General features: G+C 37.8%; 1 protein-coding gene across 12 annotated transcripts in view; it reads right to left on the bottom strand.

Moving 5' to 3' along the window:
* Positions 1 to 16,924, bottom strand: part of EPB41L3 (erythrocyte membrane protein band 4.1 like 3) — a 196,382-nt gene extending 179,458 nt beyond the window's left edge. For 4 of the 12 annotated variants that reach the window (XM_036742216.1, XM_036742221.1, XM_036742223.1 and 1 more), the window contains exon 1: positions 16,009 to 16,028. Coding sequence is in view for 2 of the 12 variants with exons in the window: in XM_036742214.1 (XP_036598109.1) it covers positions 16,009 to 16,036 (28 nt within the window). In the remaining 10 variants the exon portion in view is untranslated. Of the gene's footprint in view, positions 1 to 16,008; positions 16,112 to 16,442; positions 16,632 to 16,718 lie in introns of those variants that run through there. The other 8 variants (XM_036742222.1, XM_036742219.1, XM_036742213.1 and 5 more) reach the window with 8 other exon arrangements.
* Between the last annotated feature and the right edge of the window lie 4,809 nt (positions 16,925 to 21,733).

The following is a 21,733-nucleotide window of genomic DNA, read 5'->3' as shown; positions in this document are numbered from 1 at the left end:
ATATGAAGGGATGATATGTAAAAAAATAAAATCAAATTAAGGGATGAGACAGGAATATATTGAGAAAGGGAGAAAGGGAGAGATAGAATAGGGTAAATTATCTCACATAAAAGTGGCAAGAAAAAGCAGTTGGTTGGAAGGAAAGAGGGGGCAGGTGAGAAGGAATGAGTAAATCTTGCTCTCATCGGATTTGACCTGAGGAAGGAATAACATACACACTCAATTGGGTATCTTACCCCACAGGAATGAAGGAGGAAGGAGATAGAAAAGGGGGAACGACAGAAGGGAGGGCAGACAGGGGGAGGAGGTAATCAAAAGCAAACACTTTTGAAAAGGGACAGGGTCAAGGGAGAAAACTGGATAAAGGGGGATAGCATAGGAAGGAGCAAAATATGGTTAGTCTTTCACATCATGAGTATTGTGGAAGGATTTTGCATGATACACATGTGGCCCACGTTGAATTGCTTGCCTTCTTAGGGAGGATGGGTGGGAAGGGAAGAAGGGAGAGAATTTGTTACTCAAAGTTTTAAAAGAAGATGTTCAAAAAAAAAAGTTTTTGCATGCAACTAGGAAATACACAATGTAGCCTTTTCCTATAAGGGCACATCTTCAGAAAGTATGATCAAGAAAGAGACAACAAAGTTGACATTATTTATAATGTGTATTGCAAGAAAGAACAAATTCAGTTTCTAAAAAGAATGCCTGATACTTTAGGTTCAAGAAATACTGGAACCTGATATAATCACATGTACCTAGAGGAGGATTACAACAGAAAAAAAGGATGGCATTTGCAGACAGTTCCTTTCACAAAACCCTATATAGTATTTTTAAAGATTCCATAATATGACCTTGAACAATGTGATTAATATACTTGTTACCACATTGTATATGTGAACACTAACGCTGATCAAAGGGAATATTTATTATGAAATAAGTACATTTTAGAAAATTTCCTTTCCTAATGCATGACACTGAGTCTATTATCTTTTGGTTATAGCTATAAATTTCACCTCTCCAAACAAGTCAGATGCAAAGGGAAAACTATTTTTACCTAAAAATCTCACTCTTTTGATTGAAATTTTCTTACCCTTCAGAGCCTTCTGAAGAGTATTATTATACTAACTTTTTTCTTACGCACTGGGCCCATCTGACGAACTGAAAAAAAAAATTCATATAAAACTTAGGGAAATGCTTTTGTAAAATAATGAGGAGAAAATTAAGATATTGGAGATAGTGAATATCAAACATATGGGGTACTGACTTGTTGCAAAGCATTCTCGAAAGCTGCATTATAAATTGTATTATTACTACCATGGATAATGTTTTCCCAGTATGTATGTAACAGGGCAACTAGGTTGTGCAGTGGATAGAGTGCTGAGCCTGAAGTTTGGGAGACTCCCCTTCCTGAGTTCAAATTTGTTCTCAGGAATTTACTAGCTGTGTGACCCTGGGCAAGTCACTTAACCCTGCCTGCTTCAGTTTCTCATCTGTAAGGTAAGATGGAGAAGGAAATGGCAAACCACTCCAGTATCTTTACCAAGAAAAACCCAAATGGAGTCACAAAGAATTGGACATGACTGAAATGATGGAATAATCTCGTGTGTGTGTGTGTGTGTGTGCATATATTACATATGTACACGTATGTGTAGGTATATATTCATGCATAATTGTATATACATGTGTGTACCACATATTTATATTGTATACATATGCACGTGTGTTGCATGTGTTTTTACATATATAATATGAAACTAAGGATTATATTCCTGACTAATTGAGTTATAAGCAAAAATATGTACCAACTGCAAACTCAGATAATCATCTAAAATTCTACAATTATACTCCATTTAAAAAAAATTAGTATAAAAATTAATATTATATACAAGAGCACCCAAAGTATACTTTTTTTTTCTGGTTCAGACAAGTCTGTCATTTCATCAGTGCATTGAATTCCCAGTATAGAGACTCTACAGAAACATTTTTAAAACACGTAGTTTAAAAAAAAAATATAGAAGAACATCTGCAAGTATTAGGGTTATTTTTTCTCTTTATCCCAAACAAATTTATGAACTTTCATTAATTTGGTTAGTATGAAACACACATTTAGCCACTTTTCTGCAACTTGAAGTCTACCCAGTAATCTCTATGGCACTGAGAGGCCAAGATTTGCCACAAGCTAGTACATATCAGGTACAGGACTCAACCTGGAGTCTTACTGATTTCCAGGCTGATCCTCTTTTTTCTATACCATAAACTTCTTTTCAAAAAATAAAATTCCCCAAAATCATCACTTTGACCTAAAATATGTTCATTACAATGGCTATTTAACAAGTACTTAATTAATAGTCATTTTGTTGGCTTTCCATGAAAATCTATAAAAGTTTCTTTTGGGAGGTGGCTAAGGGTTAGTGATAATTTGAATGACTAAGGTACCTGAGCCAAGAAAGGCTTTCTCAGAATAATAATAATAATGGAAAGGACACTAGATTGAAAGTCAGCAAGCTAGGATTCTGGATCCAGTTCTGATCCCAGTTGTGTGACCCTGGGCAAGTCAGTTCATTTCTCTAGGCTGCCATTTTCTCATCTATAAAATGAGGCTGTTGACTAAACTGCCTCAACCAGGTGTCAATCTCTAAGCAACCGGCAAAACTCCAAAGCAAACCCAAACCAGATTAAAATGCTACAGTGAAATGTTAACAAAATAAACAAAAATAAGATACAATACGGATAATGTCAACTGGTTGTTTTCTAAGTCAATATGTGGCCTGAAGGGATCTGTTTCTATTTGAATACCCCTGATCTAATCTACTTTCCTGATAGAACTTTCTCAATCTTTAAAATTTTCCAATAGCAAGCAGGGGCCTTCAGATCCATTGTATTTGACAGGAACCCTCTTAACCTACTAAAGGTCAGGTAATCAATAAGCATTTATTAAGCACCTCCTATGTGTAAGATAATGTGCTAAGTACCAGAATATATGAAAGGGAAAAGGCAGATACTTGATAGATATTTCTTTGGGATGCTAATTAATGCTGATAGTGTTTCCTGGGTAAGAACATTGTCTTTAAATAAGGCAGGTATAACTTACCTCAGCTTTTACCCTTTCCTACTGCATCATTTTATTCAAAAAATTTGCTCAGCATGAATATCAGATAAAGGCCACCAGGAAACAGATACTTGCCCTTCACTTGAAAGCCATAAAAATAATTACCAGGCTTTTAGGGAATTTTTTTTTCTAAGCTTCAAAATCCAATTGACAGAATTACTAAAACAGGAATAAGATGATATGCAGGCTACACAAACAGGGCCAGCAAACAAGCAATAAAAGCAGAGAAAATTCAGGTTAACATTGTAAACAAAGTATTTCTGAAGGAGTTAAGCTTGATATAGGAGCTGCAATGGGTAGGGCCAACCTAAACCTCCAAGTTGGTAATCTGTACATGGTCCGTAAAGGTACTTTTTAAATGAGTTACCTTATGGATTAAGAAAAAGCAAGGAATTAAATAAAGGAACAACAACCTGCCAAGTAATGGTAACTCAATCAACTGGAAGACGATTTTTCAAAAAGTTCTGGATTTTTACTTACTTGTGAAGAGCACACTCAAACTAGAAGTAAATGTGAGTTTGGGTTGAAAAAAGCAAAAACCAAGTAGTCACAAAGTCATTCTGCTAAGAAAAAATGCATTCAATCAAAACAAAGTTTCAAATTATTTTATTGCTGGAAAACCTTAATTTATGCAAATAGCAATCTTTATGTTTTAGGATAATTTCCTGCAGCAACACAAATGCAAAACCATCATTCATTTTTTGTTTAATGAGTCCCTATCTTATAACAATCTCCCTGTTATTTAGTTTCTAGCTAAAGAGCTCAAACTTAACCACTAATTGCACTTTGATTTTTCTACAAAATACAAATAATAAGGACAAGAGCATTAGAATTAAATGTAAGAGTTCTGTTTTTCAGTTTCAAATTTTACTGGATGATAAAGCATTCAAGTGTTCACCTAAAACTGAAATGGAAATGCTGGGAAAAGCCAGATTATATCTCTAAGAAAAGTATTAAGATCAAGAATGTTACTTCTTGGAGACAGAAGAAAAAAAATATCCTTATGCTCTTCTGGTCATAAGGAATTACAATTCAAAAGCAAATTGGGACTGCTTATAAGAAACAATGTTCATTCCATTTAATGGTTTGCCTCATAGGAGTCATTAATCAGTGTGGTGAGGTATCAACCTAAGCAGACTCAGAATACCCTTCTCTATTTTTTAGTAGTGAAAGTCATGCTAACTAAACTTCTGTTATTAAGAATCCATTATGTTCAAAGATCATGTCTGAAATTATATTGTGAGCTGATTTTAACAAAAACTGTTTAAAGATGATTTCCCTTGTGTACATAAAAATATTTTTTCTATGTATTTTCACACTTTATCTATTGATTTTCCTCCTTTCTCTGCATGATAAGGTCTTAAAGCTCTGGGGAAAAATACCTGTTCAATCTCCCAAAGAACTACCTATTTAAGAATATTCCAGAATGACTGCTATTGTCTTCTGCCTACTTTTTCCTTTCTTCTACAGCCTCTAGTATCGAAATTTTCCACCTCTGAGCCATTGTGAAACTGATCTTTATAAATATTATAGTAGATGCTTCTAGTAGTCTCTGGCCCAAGAACCCATTAACACCAGAGAAGACGAAATAAAAGGTGACTCCAAATTTTTAAGCTAGTAAATGCTATCAACAGAAATGAGAAAGTTGGGGAAGAGCTGATGCTTGAGGGTGGTGATTTAAGAATTATAGTGGACCTGATGCATTTGCCTGATGATCAGGGCCATGCATATAGAAAAGCTTCATGGTGGCAAGATGCAGATTCCTATTATATAAGGCATCTACATTACGCTACACCTGAAGACAAGCAACTAGAATAACATGCTGTAATTCTGGTTTCCTTGTTTTTTCTAGTTCTTCCAGTCCTGCTTGGAGGAATTTTGAGGCTTCCCTGCATCTTTTTACATGTGCATCTTTTTCAAAACAAGCCCAGAATCTTAGATGTGGTTGCAGAAAATAATATATTAACAAATGTACAAAACAACTACCATTTACTTTAACACATTTTTAAAAACTAAAAAAGCACCAATGTGCCAATAAAGCAACAAAGTTTTTAATCTCCTCCATACCTTCAACTAACAATTGGAGCTTTTCAATATGTTAAGACCCCTTAGGAGATGTAAATATATCATGGTAATCTTTGTCAACAGAATTACTCTCTTATTCCTGTAAAAACTTTACCTTCCAATTCTGGCTATTTGCCTAATACCAATAACAAACATCGTTCACAAATGTTATCTGTCAAGTCTCCTGTTTATCTGACAACATGAATAGTTCAAATTAAGACACTTCCCTCAGGCTTAACAAAACAAACATTTGAGAAGCTTAAAAGACCAAGGAATATGTAAACTAAGAACTGTTAATCTGAGGTTTGTAAACTTTTTAAAAATATTTTGATAACTATTCCAATAAAATTGGTTTCCTTTATAATCCTGTTCATTTTATTTCATGCATTAAAAATATCCCAAGAAGGAGTCCATAGTCTTCATCAGATTGCCAAAGAAATCTAAAACATGAAAAAAGATTAAGAACCCCTTCTAGATACCAAAAGATGACACTCTACACCCTAAAAAAACTTTACCTGCATCTGAAATTCAAAAGTAAGAGTTATATTTCATCCACATTTGCAATCTCTTCATCTAAGCTATGAGGTCAATTGGTACTTTTGTATTCATTTAACAAATTAAGATATGCAACTTTCCATAAATCATACAAAGCACAAATGAGAGGCAAAGGTCAGATAACAGGTGTCTAATTTCTGAATATGCAATTCAGTTCACGAATTAAAAACCACTCCTCCCAATTTAAAGTTAATGAATTTGGAATTGTAAAATTTTTCTTCCAGTCTTCGGGGTTGAAGATTGGCTTTTGTGTTATTGTTGTTCTCATCAGGTACATAAATATAGAATCTCAAGAACTAGAAGGAATTTCAAAGGTCAACTGGTTCAACATGTATAGGAATCTCCTTCGAAACACATCTGCCAAAAATGAGTTTTTAGATTACATCTAACTGGCCCAGTCAGTGACTGGAAACTGACAAAGCAATCCATTCTGCATTGAAAACATCCCAAAATTAATTAGAAATGTTTCCTCCTAACAAGCTTTAATCTGTGTCCTTGCAATTTCCAGTCATTGTTCCTATTTCTTCTCTTTGGGACCAAGCAAAACAAGTCTCTATATTGGTCCATTACTGCAGCTCATTACCATATTAGGTTTCTTTATTCCATCCAATGCTGTTGCCCTTTCAGGCTCTAAACCCATCAGGTCTCTCACATATTACTGTCTAATCATGTCTCCTATCTTGAACTCCTGAGCCAAAATGCAGGACTGGACACATATCTCTATTCAATGTCACCAATCACTTCATTTTTGGTTTTGTTTCTCTACCACCTATTTGTATTGTACATAATAGGCACTTAAGTGATGTTTTGCTAAATTGAATTGGATTTGATCCATTCTTGATTCTTGCTAGTCAAAACCTTTATGGGAATCTGATTTTGTCATCCAACACAGGAACTCATCTTCCAAGCTACGCAACATCCGCAAATTAAAGCATTCATTAAAGTCATTGATAAAAATGTTAAATAGAAAAGACCCAAGAACGGATCCATAGGGCATGTTATTAAACAACAATTCAGGTTGACATCAAACCATTAATCACATCTTTCCATTCAGTCATTCAACCACCTCCAAATCCACCAAACTACATTGTTATCTAGGCCACTAGATTGACAGTCTGTTAAATGTCTTACTGCAATGCAGACATACTACTGTGTATTTACAGTATTCTTCCCTTTATCTAAATTAGTGTAGAAACCTTGTTTAAAAAGGAAATGAGATTAATTTGGAAAGACTGGCTCCAAATCAAGAAAGAGCTATCAATCTGTGGATCTTTTCTAGGTCTTAGGCGGGGAAGCTTTCCTATGCTTTTAACAATCAATGCTTTCCTTTCTAAGAGCTAACAAACAATTTCTTTAATATTTGAGCTGAAAGAGACCTTGGAAATCTAACTCAAGTCCCTCATTTTAACAGATGAAGAAGCTCAGGCCAAGAAAGTTTAAATGACCTACCTGCCCATGGTCACATAGTGACAAAGCCAAAGCTATAATCCAGGTTTCTTAAATCTCAATTCAATTAGCATGTTGGCAACATATCCAACCTTTAGATGGCAACAATCAAACTATGTGTGTGCACAATACAAACTAGACAGCAAATTTCAAGTACACAATTCATAGACTCAATTTTACCCACATCTGGCTTCTCAGTACCAACCTATTTCACCTTCAGTCTATTCTCTCAGCCATTTGAAGGGGGGGGGGGGGGGAAGCCTATTTGACTTAGATTTAGGTACAACTAAAAACTGGGTTGAAAATATTCTCTTTTCAGCTGCCTAACATTGTGCTGTTCGAAGCTGGATACTCCTGATCCTAGGATCCCACAACAAAGACTTCCTAAATAATCTTCTGACTTTAGTTCCCTGACACAGGAGTATGTTCTATGAGTGCCTTCTTGATTAATTTATTTAATTTCCAGGCAGTTCTTTTTCTTCACCATCCCTGCCCCGCCTCCACACACCCCTTCTAGTTATTTGATAGCCCTGAAGTCATTCCTCTGTCCCCAAGATCTCAAGATTTCGAATTGAAAAGGACCATAGAGTTCATCTTCTCTAACCGCCCCCCCCCTCCTATTTTGCAGATGAAGAAACTAAGATCCATAGAGATTAAAGATCACACGAATAGCAAGTAGAGGAGCCTGGATGTTAGCCTTCCTGTGTTTCCTATTTCTAACACTTAACTACTCGCTCTTTAAAATTTCCATTGTCAGGTGTGATATTGGAGAAAAATCACTTTCTCTAAATCTCTATTTCCTCATTTTCAAAATGAGAGTATTAAACCAGACGATCTGCCAAAAATATCTGAAGTGAGCCATTCTATGACAAATCTATTACCAACATGATAGCTGGCTTCAAGTGCTTGAAGATCTTCCTTCCTATGAAAGAAGGCTCAGATTTGTATGGCTTAGTTCCAGGGGGGCAGAACTAGGAACAAAAAGAAGTAGTTATAGAGATGCAAATACAGACTTCAAGTAAAAAAAAAACTTCCTAACACTTAAAATTTTCCAAAAATAGACTTGGCTGCTTTGTGGGGTAGTGAGTTACCCCTTCAATCAAAGGCCAAATGACTACTTCTTGGATAAGTTTATAGATGGGAATTAATGTCAAATCAGATACCTCACAGGGATCTGAAACTCAGTGTCCAAAACATGTCACAATCCTTCTCCTCCCAATCTTCCCTTCTTTCCAACTTCTCTATTTCTTCTGAAGGCACTACTAATCCCTCCATGTCACCTAGGTTCGCAACACTTCTTTGCTCACTATCACTGACCACACATAGCCAATTTTTTGCCAAATCTTGTTTCTACCTTCACAATGTCTCATGTTATATACTTTTACTAACATCTACCAGACTATTTCAGGCCTGACTTCGCTTGTTGACTGGACTATTGCAATAGTCTTCTAATTGGTCTTCCTGTCTCCAGTTTTTCCCCCTTTTCCATCCAGCTCCCAAAGTCATTTTCCTACGACTGACAGGGTCAAACCATGCTCAATAAACCACCTCTAAGATAGAAAATCCTTTGGCATTTCAAGGTCTTAACAATCAGCCTCCTTTCTTCTACCTATCAAGTCTTTTTGTCTTGTTTTGGCAGGGCAATTGGGGTTAAGTGACTTGCCCAAGGTCACACAGCTAGTAAATGTGTCAAGTGTCTGAGACTGGATTTGAATTTAGGTCCTCCTGACTCCAGGGCCAGTGCTCTACTCACTGCGCCACCTAGCTGCCTCCTACCTATCCAGTCTTACCACCTTTTACTCTCCCCTTCATACACTCTACAATCCAGTGATACCAGCCTAATTGCTGTTCCCTGCACACTATACTCATCTCCTTTCTCTCTCTACCTTTTGCTCCCAGGCCTAGAATTTTCTGCCAGGCCTGGAATTTTCTCCTACCTTACCTCTATGTCTTGATACTGCTCACTTCTTTCAAGTCTCAGATCAAAGGCTATCTGACCTCTCCAGACACCTCCGCTTTCACCACTAAGTTTCCATTCTTTCTACTCTGTAAGCATCTTTTATACATACCTATTTTATTTATATGTTGTCTCCCTCAATTAGTATGTAGCCTCCTTGAAAGCAGAGACTGTTTTTCTGTTCTTTTCTTTTGTATCACCAATTTTTAACAGTATCTGGCACAAAGTAAACGTTTCAATAAATGTTTGTTGATTGATTGAAGTTTAAGACTACCCGGACGGTCTCCAAGGCAAGGGCTATTAACCTTTTTGTATTGATGGAACTTTTTAGCATTCTGGTAAAGCCTACAGACTCCTCAGAATTATGTTTTTAAATGCATAAAATAAAACACATAGGATTGCATAAGAAACCAATTATATTGAAATGCAGTTATCAAAAAAAAATTTTTTTTTAAACTTCACAGACTCTGCCAAAGGTCTCTTCCTTCTGAGATTCTATGAACTACAGTGCCCAGAGGTAACTGATGTAGGGGGGTATTATTCCAAAATACACATAATCAGACAAATCATTATCACAACAAGACCTCCCCCCCACCTTGCCACTGCAGTGATTCCTTTCCATTTTGTGAGGATTAACAATTAATTAATTAATAATTAAATCCTGGGAGCATGAGTCCTAGTCAGATAACACAATAGTCTTTCACCACACCAGGGAGGACCTTTGCTGTGACCATTTCCTAACCAACTGAGAGAGTGTACAACAAATGTTACAGCTTTAAAAGGGAAACAACTCCCCTATTCACAGTTACTCTTTACTTGCCGCTCTTCCAGTTTTGTTGGCCATCTCCTGGCCATCTCCCTCTCTAGTCCATCTATCTATCTCCTTCTCTCTCCACTTTTCCGTAGAATCCTCCTCTTCCCTGCTCCCATTTTTATTTCACAAGGCCTCTCCTTTTCAAATGTTTCCTTCTCCACTCCTCCAAATAGATATAAATGCCAGTGATATCTGCAGGAAAAGGGACTTCAATTTGGGAAGCTTCTTTACAGTAACACTCTCCATAAATGAAGGTCCATGACTTTCCTGAAACTTATAAGTCTTGGATGTGCATAGAAGGTAAATGCCTTGCCAATGACTACATGACAAGTCCTATGTGTCCAAAGCAGGATTTCAACCCAGGTTTTCCTGACACCAAGATGGCTACTCTATTCACTAAACCAACTTAAAACCTTGATAAAGTGACTTACTTCAATTTCACGTCATCTTTTTCTTTGGTAAAAGCATTACTAAGGGGAAAAAATCAAAATCATAGATAGGTATGAGGGGGGAATCAGACTCCTGGATGAATAGCACTCCCTCACTCAAAAATCCTCACTGACTCCCCAGTGTCTACCCAGTAAATTCTAAACTCTTAACCTGGCATTCGAAGACCTCTACAATAAACCAACCTACCCTTCCAGTCTGTTTTCACCATCACCTATTTATTCCCAAAGTGAGCTTTATTTTTCTCCCAATCCCTCAAATCATATGCACAATTTTGCTCATGTCATTTCCAGTATGGTATAAGGGAGAGAGTAATTCTATCAGGTTCTACCACTTGCCAGTGGCCACACAATTAAGAAAATACATTCCCTTTGGATTTGTTTCCTCAGCTCTAAAACAGGGATATCACTACTTAGTCTTCTTTCCTCAAGAGGTTATTGGGAGACAATAAAAATAGGTGTAAAGTGTTTTGCAAAATGAGAAATAATATACACATGACTTTCTATCCTTCCTCCCTTTCCCTTCACTCCAAGTCTTTGTCTATTAAAATCCCTCATGTTTTTCACACCTAATGCAAAAGAAATCTCCTCCTTGATCTCCTAGTCAAGTTTCCCTCCTCTGAACCTTCTTGGCACTTCCTTTATTTTTAACCATCACATGATACATGAAGTTTACTGTCCTGGTATTGTGGTTATTCATAAATTTTTCTTATTCCTCCACTAGTTTGTGAATCCCTTGAGGGCAGGGATTATATACTATACAATGTTATAACCTATACAACACCTATCACATAGGACATACTCACCAATTACTTATGTTGAATGAATTATGGTTGGATTGACCTAAAATTCTTTTGAAATGAAGAATTATAGAAAATGACATAAATTTTTTTTCTAGAAAAGGCATAAATGGGCTAATTAATCCATATAGATGTTATAATAAACACAGAATGTTAAAATATACATTTAATAGTAATAGAGAAAAGTCAGTTCAAAAAAAGCCACAAGTACACAGAAACTAAAAGTTTCCAATATACTCAATTCCAGAAATATAAAAGGAAAATAAATTTCTAGATTTCCTACAACAGAGAACTATTTAGTGACACTATTGCTATTATCAGCAGTGCTGATTTTTTTTCTGGCTTTTTTTTTCCAGTTTCCTTTTATATCATCATATCATTTATCCCTTTCTTCTGGGATCTCCCTCCCTGCTGATGCCCACTGTAACACCAATTAGGGCTAGGAAGAGGACTCTCTCAATGAAGCAATTCTTTTCTTTTTTTCCCTTGACACCTGCACTGTTCTCTTCTCCCATATGGCAGAACCTCCAGGACTTCCCTAATTTACAGCTGAGAATATAAGTAGTTAGGTCATTACAAAGAGTATTAGGCCATTAAAATAAAACCGAAAAAAAAGGCAGCATAGATGAGTTCAGTAATCAAAATTTTCAAATGAAACATGAGTAAAAATAAATGAACCTTTTTAAACATTCTCTTTGTGGGAAAGTACATTTATAAGGAGCCTCAATTCTAATCAGTTTAACAAGTGCGTACCTAATATGGGCTGCTGTCCATGGTAGACACCAGTGCCTTGCCCTCATGGAGCTCATAATTTATCTGGAAGGGTGAATGGGAGGCGGAAGCACAGGCAAAGCCATTTAGTTTATTTCCTCTGCTTTTAAATCTAACACTGATCTTTTCCCCCTTAAGTGAAGACCGTAAGAACAATGTATAAAATGCCAGCATTCTAGAAATTAAGTTGTCAGCTTTTTCTCTAGACTATAACTACAAAAGAATTACAGGGTTAGAGCTAATGAAACCTTACACTTGAGCACTGTGCAATTTCCCTAATCATTCTAAGGTCTAAAAACGTACCAAAGAAAATCCAACCATTAGATTTGCAATTTTCTCTATTTTATTTCAGTTTCTCTCACTCTTGTTAGTTTCTCCTATTTACACTTTTGCTTTTGAAGCCTGGGTCCAGATGTAGCTGGAGAGTTATATATATAGGAACAGCATGTAATACATATACATATATAACATAATGTTTATATGTCTATGCTCATGTGCATCTCTCATACAGTGTCACCCTGGCTAAGAGAAATCTTAAACATATTTTTACAATTTGCAGATATTTCCATAATTAAACATAATGATGTGCATAATCATAGCAACTTTAAAAAAAAGCGATCCTTTAAAAGAGAAGTTTAAATTAATCAATCTTATAACTTCTTGTCCATAGAAACAATTATGAAAAATGTTAGTTCAGCGTAGGAAACCCACAATAATAACTCCTGCATTAATATTCTAAGCTAAAAATACTTAAGCTCTAAAGTAAGTGATAAATATAACAAAATACAACTGAAAATCAATTTCCTACACAGGGAACAAAAAAATTCAATCTTACTTTGAGGAATTCCTAGGTTTTTTCTCTTGTCAACTGAAGTTACATAACTTTAATAAAAGAAGAAAATAAACCCCCAACCACCATAGGAAGACTCTTTCCTGTTCAAAAAGATACATTATTTGCTGTGTGACTTAACACATCTTCTAAATCAAGAACTTTTAATAAAACATTAATTCTATTGCACTTAAAGAAAATAGGAAATATGTTTGATCACCTTATCAAATGGAAACATCTGACACATTATGCCTATTGTTCACTTGTTTTCTTCCCATATTTTAGAATAATGATTCCCACCATCCCATAAAATCGTTTTCTCTTTTATCTGTGAAACACACCCTCACATGCAGGTTTTAATTTATTTCTACCCTTCAATTCTTTGAAAAATACCTTATGGTGAAGTTCAACTTGAAGTAAGGACAGTCTCATTCATTTAGCAGACAAAGTTGAATCCACCAAGATGGTTCAGACAGTCTGGTTTTCCCTGCCCCACCCTTGTTTCCTTTGAGCCATAGTGATGTCACAACACAGGGCAGTGCAATGACTTCACTGCTACAGTTCTCCTGGCTTCTGAGCACACAATTCTTTGCAGCGAAGGCAAATCAAATAACAGCAAAGGAAAGCTGTACTTCTCTCAGAGGAGCACTGAACATCTGAAACATTTCCAACAGATTAGTGGCTACCATTTAAAAGAAATATATGTAACAATTGCACCACTAAGAACTTCCCCAAATGAAGTGGAGCTAAAGATGAATGTTTCTGGGTGTTGAAGACCTGAAGATTAAGTCTATATTCTATATTACGTAACAGCCAAAGCTAGAGATCGAAGTGAATGACAGAGATAAAATGATCAGGGCAGACTACACACACAAGCAACCTGTTTTTTTCATGATGTCAAATTCTCACAGAAAATACACTTGCATTTACTCTTAGAGAGTTTTCTTTTTACCATCAGGAATGTGATTGCTGATATGCAAATTTTAACTCTTCTTTGAAACTTCAACTCAAAAGGGCAAGAGTATGATCTTACTATGCCTAAGAAAAATAATACCTTGTGCAGCAAATGCCCTCCATGTTCTATCATGTGGTAAGTATATAAGATGACAAGAAAAGGCCATATTGTTTCTTTCAAACCTTGAAAGGGTCTTTCAGTATAGCTCGCTCATCTATCTAGGCAGAGATTTCTTTGTACATGGTTTTATAAGTGAACTTGGTCAAATGTATCTAAAAAATATCTATCATTACATCATCTAACAGTAAACTTGAATAATCTTTATATAGCCAAAGTCCTATGTATCCTACAAGAATGAAAACAAGAACAGCTTTCAAATTAATTACTTATGAAGGAAAAAACCCATCACTAAGAAAATCATTATATTAAATACTTTGTCTTGACCTAAGACAACCCAATCCTTTTCGCTAAAAGGGACTGTAATCCAAAGTTGGCACTTTTTTGCTTGTTCCTACGGGGAAATGATGCATAAAACAGCAGTTTTAGTTTTATGAAGTGTTTTGCAAGAAGCACAGGATTAGTGTTTATGCTAGAGAAACCATATGCAGCAACATGACTGTCCACATTTTACTTTTCATGGGTTTTTTTTTTAATAGCACATCAAAAAATGGCAATGGACATGATCTAGAGTTTAATGTCCATAACTGTCCTGAAATTAAGATATTTTTACTCTTCTGGACAATTAAGCTTAAGGAAATTAACATAGTTTTATCACTATCTCAAAATGCAACAGCAAAAGTTTTAAAATTCAAGAAAAGCCCATTTTAAAAACTCAATTCTAAATCCCAACAAACAGCTTATTACACATTTGTTTCACCGAAAAAAAAGCTATTTTAGAATTTAAGGTTTAGTTAAAACTATGACCAGAATATGAGTTTACCAGAGATGGCAAAACTATGCTCACGTTATCCATACATCCAGTGCATGTTATTATTTTTGTTTTCATAACACTTTTAAATCAATATTAAGTTCTTAGGGGGAATTTTTCATCATGGGACATCAAGATACCGTAACTAAGGAAGTAGTTTCTGTAACGAAGTATAACTTCAGCGCACCTGGCTATCTCAAATAAAGTGTAAACTGTTTTGAAAAGACAGGTAAGACCTCTGCAAAGGCAATTTAACAAGACCAATGCGAAGCAGCAAAAATTCCAAATAGAAAATAATGAAAGCTGTGGATTAATAGGACTAAGACTGGCTAAGATTGCCCCCACGGTATCTCTACCCCGGACCCCTGTCTGATTAACGCCATCTGTTTTCCCTTTATCATCTCGTTGTGTCGGTAAAGAAGCTTGTCCCAACTTAACTCCAGGCATCAGCTGAGCAAAACCTTAGGAAACCTATGATTTGAAAATGCCGAAAGCAAAAAGAAATAGAGCGCTGCCACTGCAGAGGACCAGTTACAATTTACTATGTAACCACACCCACCGCATTGCAGAAGCCATGGACTTGGTGGGGAGGTAGCGAGTGGAGAAGGGTGCAAGGGTTGTGGGTGGGGGGCTATCAGAAGGGAAATCCAAGACAGCAAAGCAACTACTCTGTTAGCTAGAAAACATTCCCCTCCCCAGCTTGACAGAAATGGCTATGAACGAACTAAAGTAAAATGGCCAGTGAGCTTCCCCCAACCCCCCACTCGAACCCTACTGCACTGCCTCCTCTGCAGCTTGCCTAGCCTGAATGCAGATAGCAGCCCAGCAGTCAGTCAGGTAAGCAATGCAGCATACAGACACCCCCACTCAGATGCTCAGGGGTGCAACTCCCTGCTCTTATCAAGTTAAACTGGGGACAGAGGGGACAGGAGAAGTCAGCAGTGGAAGGGAGGAGTAACTAAAAGGGGCAGGGGATTACCCAGGTGTCCAAGCCAAGAGCAACATCCATTTAGACACTCGCTCCTCCTCCCCCCCCTCCCCCGCCGGGAATGCAGCATTTGGTGTTAGTCTCAGGGAATCATGCCCTAGTTAAAAGGAAGCAGGGAAGTTACATAAAAGCCAGGAGGTTGTGCTTGGGAAGGGGGGATGCTTTGTGCGCTACATACCTTATCCTGACCTCAAATCCAAACCAAACCCCTTGGCGTCCCCTCTGAACAGCCTACATGGGGCGCGTCTCTGGTGCCGCGTTAGCAGGGGGAAAGGCGCAGGGAGCAGAACACGCAAGCAGAGATTCCCACCCCCACCCCCACTCCCCCCTCCCGCCCCGCCTGACAAACCGCTGCAAGGAAGCGGGGCATCTGGCATGGAGGCTCCCAGGAGAGCTGCAGAGGCAGCTGCGCCGCATCGCTGTCCTTCCTCTATGCGGGCCAAGGGCTGGTCTAAGAGGAAGGGCCGGCGTGTAGGAGGGGACAGAGGAAACCCCGTCTCGTACATACAGGATTCCCCCTCCCCAGCTCGTCCCCCAATCCCTAATCTCCACCCACCACCAAGTGTTAACTTTAAAAATGGCGCCTCGAAACAGGAATTTAAAAAATAATAACAGTAATTCAAGTAAAGAAATGGAAAAGACTGCATTTTAAAAATTCCCTCGCTCAATTAGGGCCTCCAAGGAAACCGAGGGGGGCGACCAGCTATCTTGCTCAACCGGGCTCCCTCCCCCCACACCTCCAAGCCATCGCTGCAAAAAGCAAAAGCAAAGCGAGGAATGTACCTAGGCGAACTGGCGCAAGAATAGCCAACAGCTGCCGGCGCCAGAGGAAAAATCAGGGTCTGGGGCCCGGGAGGCTTCCTGAGAATCAGAGCGGGACGTACAGTGGCTACGGCTGTGGTAGCGGCAGCAGCCCCAGCCACGCGTCAGCCGCCCCGCGCAGCCCAGCTCAGCTCCGGACTAGCCTCGGACACATTTCCAGCAAATCAGGAAGGTGGAGACTCCCTTCGGATGCGTCCCCCCTCCCCCTACGAATCACAGCAAGAAGAGAAAAGTTACCTTTCGGATCAATACTGTGTCTGGGACTTGCCAGGGGTTTAGGGCAAGCAGTTTGTCACTTTCTTCTCCTTTCGGCCAGTTTCATCTGCCAGACTAGACAGCCCCGAGTGTAATGTAGAATCAGCAAAGAGAGGAGGATAGGTTTTCTTGCCCCGGGTCCCCTCCCCTCCCTGTCCACCCCCTCCTTTTGCTCAAGATGCAGAGGCACTCGGGTACACGCACTGAGATGTCTCAGAAAACCGACGTCGATCGTGATCCACCCTCCTGAAAGTGGAGGAGTGGTTAAGCCTACAGTACTTTAGAGGAGTTACAGTGTAACAGTTTTCTCCACCCTAGGAGGCTATTTGAAGATAACACCCCCTAAGAACCTCTGCAACAACTATAATTTTGATTTCTGCTTTAATTATTTGCTTTGCTAAAAGACAGACTGCATTTGACTTGGAACGAGCTTTAGTATCAAGTCTGTAGGAGCCTGAGAACTGGTTTGATTTAATATTCAAATATAAGAAAATTCAAATTACCTTAGCAGTAGAGCAGGATTCTGCTGTTTTCTGGGACCCTATCCCCACATTTAAAAGTGTGTCATCTTGATGCCCAATCCCCTCCGAAATATTACAAAATTACCTGATGAAGTTTTCTGCTCCAGTGACCAGGTTTTGAATTCTGATTCTAGGGGAGAGGAAAGAATTTGTTTGGCTCAGCAGAGCCAAGCTTTTCCATCTGTCAACTACCAAACATTTATTGAGCACCTACTAGCCTAATAAACTATGAGGGGCTTGTGGAAGGCACAGAGTAGGAGAAAGTATAGCCCTTGAGATGGAGGTTAACATAGTTGGGCAGATTAGACAGCCCATGAAACCAGATATACACACGCGCGCGCACACACACACACACACACACACAATACCAACAGAGACAACTTTTGTAGCCGTGGGCAAGTCACAACCTCTCAGTCACTCACTCCTGGCACTTTTCAAAGTCTGTAAATTACAGGTGAGTTTTCTATCTGCATCTGTGGAGAATGTTTGGAATTTCCCACATCTGCCCTGGACCCTAATAACATTCTTAACCTCAGGTGGTTTTTGTAAGGCTCAAATAAGAATTATGTGAAGCATTTTGCAAAACTTTAAAAACTGTTCATTAGCAGTGCAAAGAATAAATACTATATCGAAAGGAGAGAGAGAAAGACTGGCCAGGGATAATCAAGGAAACTTGTTTCATAAAGGAGGTAGGCCCTAAAGAAAGGAGAAAGGCAAGAGGCATTCTAGATAGACATAAGCAAAAGTGCACATAAGGGAATGTCAAAGGCATGAGAATTATCATGTCAGACTGGCCAGAGGAGAAAGGTTGATGGAAAAAAAGTAGTGAGATGAGCAAATGAAAAGGTAAATGGTAGTCAAATTATGGCAAGTCCTGAATGCCTGATTAAGAAGTTTAGATTTTCCAAGGCAAGCAATAGGAAGTCACCGAAGGGATATGAATAGGGGAGACTATAACCAAAACAGTATTTCTATAACATTCACCTTGTGGGAGTGAGTAAGAAGAATTGATGTAAGGAAACATTAAAAACCAGATAGGAGAATGTTGAAAGGGTGCAGTTTTAAGGTAATAAGGTAGAATAGTAGCTCTGGGCATGAAGAAGAGAGAGATAGGGATATGGACATATTGTGGTTTTGGTAATGCCAAGGCAATCGAGAAGAAATAATAGAATCTTAGTGATCTATATACACTGATAGAACTTCAGAGATAGAATATAAGCTTGTAAATCATCCACAGGTAAAGGGGAAAGTCCACATCTGTTTTTTTTTTTAAAGTTAAGGCCACTGACTGCTTTCATCAAAAGAATTTGAACTGGATTTTTTTTTAATGTGCTGCACATGAGGGGGAAAACTCACAGTAAGATTTGGACTATTGGTACTTTTATTGCTAGCTCCACCTGTTGGTTAGAGTGCTAGCCTTGGAGCCTGGAAGTCCTGAGTTCAACTACTACCAAGGATATTTACTAGTCTTGTGGTTCTGGATAAGTCACCTAAATCTCTCTTTGCCTCAGTTTCCTCATTTGTAAAATGGGAATAACAATAGGACCTACCTCCCAGGGCTGTTATGGGAATAAAATGAGATAAAATTTGTAAAGTGTTTTGCAAACTTAAAAGTGTTATATACTGCTGTTGTTATTGTTATAATGTACTAATATACCACTTTCTTGCAAAGGCATTTTTTTAAAATGAGAGAGAAAGTCAACCACTCATCCCTTTATCATTCATTTGTACTCTAGGGGAGGGAGACAACAAAGTGATCAAATTCAAACCAGTTAATTTGTTTACTCCTTTGAAGCTCTGAAGAAATATTTTGGGGGCAAAGGAGGATGGTAAATAACTGCATTAAATAGAGCTTTGGGAACCTGTCTGGATTTTCTTCTCTTGTTACCTAGAGTGACTATTATCCAGATACCTGTATGGATATGAGGTGGAGAATCCAGAATAAGTGAATTTCTTTTCCATTTTTTAAAGACTTGCCTTTTATGAAGTGGACTTGGGCAAATTGAATTGTTTACAATAAATGCTAACTTGGCATTACTATTCTAGACAGACAGATGGCTTCACATTTTCATTCATTTCTTTGCCATATTTATGCTAGTTTTTTATTCAAAACAAACTGTTCTTCCGATGACTCACATATCTTGGCCTTAGTGAATATCATATCAACTAGTTATGGAGCATATTCAATGACTACTATCTGAGTTACTAGATTGCTGAAAAGAAAGCCAAAGTGCTAGGCATTATTACTATTTGAAAGTTAAATATATCCAAATAATTGCCCCAATATTCTAGAAAACTCAAAATAATCACAAGAAAATGTTAACATATATTGCTTCATTATTGCATAGGGAAGGATAGCAGCTACCATTTTACAAAGTGCGTTACAATTTACAAAACACTTCTCTATAATCATAATAATAGTTACCATTTATATACCACTTTACATATTTTATCTCATTAGATTCTCACAACACCATTGTGAGATAGTTGCTATCACTACCCTCATTTTACAGATGATGAAATTGAGGCTTACATAAGGAGCAGATAGGTGGTGTACTGGGTGAAGTCCTGGCCCTGGAAGCAGGAAGACCCAAGTTCAAATCCTGACTCAGACATTTCCCAGCTGCATAACCCTGGGCAAGTCGCTTAGCCTCTGTTTGCCTCAGTTTCTTTCTCTGTAAAATGGGGATAATAATAGCAGCTACCTCCCAGGAGTGTTAGTGAGCATCGGATAAGATAATATTTGTGCCTAACAGAGTGCCTGGCACAAGAGCTATGTAAATGTTAGGAGTGGTGGTGGTGGTGGTGGTGGTGGTGGTGGCGGCGGCAATGTTAGTGGTAATGATGGCGATGATGATAATTAGATTTGCCCATCTTCCTACAACTAGTAAGTGTTTGAAGCAGGATTTGAACTTGTTGTCCTGACTCCAAATCCTGTGCCACCTAACCGCTCTGTACATTTTATATATACACATGCACACATGTATGTATATGTATGTATGTATATACACGTGTGTATATACATATATGTCTATATGTGTATACATATACACACGTACATACATACACACATATGTTTGATGTTTGAGCCCCACAACAGCCCTGGAAGATAATGCATGTATCATTAGGAGAAATTCCTTATAGTCGATAGATGCTAAACTCGGAATCAGAAAGCCTTGAAACCTACCTCTGACACTTACTGGATCTATGACTTTGGGAAATCACATCCTATTTCTAAGCCTCAGTTTCCTCAAGTGTAAAAAATGAAGGTAATAACTGTAGTTAGCCCCTGCCTCCCAGGGTGATTGTGAGAATCAACTGCAATAATGTATGTAAAGTACTTTGTAAAACTGAAAGAAGGAACCAAATGTCCGTCATCATCACTATCCCCATTCTAGAGAGTTTGAAACTCAGAGAAGGTAACTCAAGGTCAGCCCACTAGGAAATGACAGAGCTGAATTTTAAAACAAGTTTTTTTCTGTTCCTAAATTTAGTTTTTGTTACTCTACCATCCCTTGGCATGGGTTCTAAGGCATTGCTCTTTCAATTTAATGGTTGAATTAAATTGTTTACCATGGGATTATGCAAAGAAATTTAAAAGTCAGAAAACAACTTGTGATCAATATTGCCTTCACTGGTTTGAAATGAACTTATTTTTCTGTGGTACCCTGGAAACAGAATTTGACAATTAAATGCACCAATAAAGCTAATCACTTCTCATCTAGTCCCACAGTGAAGAGCTTTTGTTTTTATGACAATAAAGAGAAAATTAGCAAAAAGGTAAAATAAAAGAATGGGATACAATATAACTAAAATTAAGACTTCTTACTGAGAAGCCTGACCCTAAACTTTCCCTTCATGAACAATTCAATAAAATGAAAAAGAGGACTAGGAATTATAGAAACTCTATTCATTACCCTGGGAGGGAATGGTGCTAGGGAAACTTCTCAGTGTGGAGTAATTTATTATAATGTATACAGCACAATGGATAGAGGGCCAAGCCTAGAGTCAGGAAGACCTGAGTTCAAATCCACCCTCCAACATTTACAAATTGTATGGCCCTGGGTAAATCACTTCACGCTGTTTGCCTCAGTTCCCCCATCTATAAAGTGAGCTGGAGAATGAAATGGCAAACCACTCTAGTATCTTTACCAAGAAAACCTCAAATCAGGTCATGAAAAAGTAGGTAACAACTGAACAACAAAAATACATATAACATATTGGCAGCTAGGTGGCCCAGTACATGAAATACTGGACATGTAGTCAGGAAGACCTAAGTTCAAATCCAGTCTCAGACACTTAACTAGCTATATGACCCAGGGCAAGTAATTTAAAATCTTTTTGCCTCATTTTCCTCATCTGTAAAATAGGGGTTATAATAGAACTTAACCTCTCAGGATTGTTATGATGTAAAGTGTTTTCTAAAGCTTGAAGTACTTACATACACACATATGCAATAAGGTCTGGAATTATTCT

This window comes from Trichosurus vulpecula, chromosome 1 (genome assembly GCF_011100635.1).
Source record: "Trichosurus vulpecula isolate mTriVul1 chromosome 1, mTriVul1.pri, whole genome shotgun sequence".
In the NCBI taxonomy this organism is placed as follows: domain Eukaryota; kingdom Metazoa; phylum Chordata; class Mammalia; order Diprotodontia; family Phalangeridae; genus Trichosurus; species Trichosurus vulpecula.
Note: the sequence above shows the minus strand (reverse complement) of the source record. Positions and strands in the feature narration are given on the sequence as shown.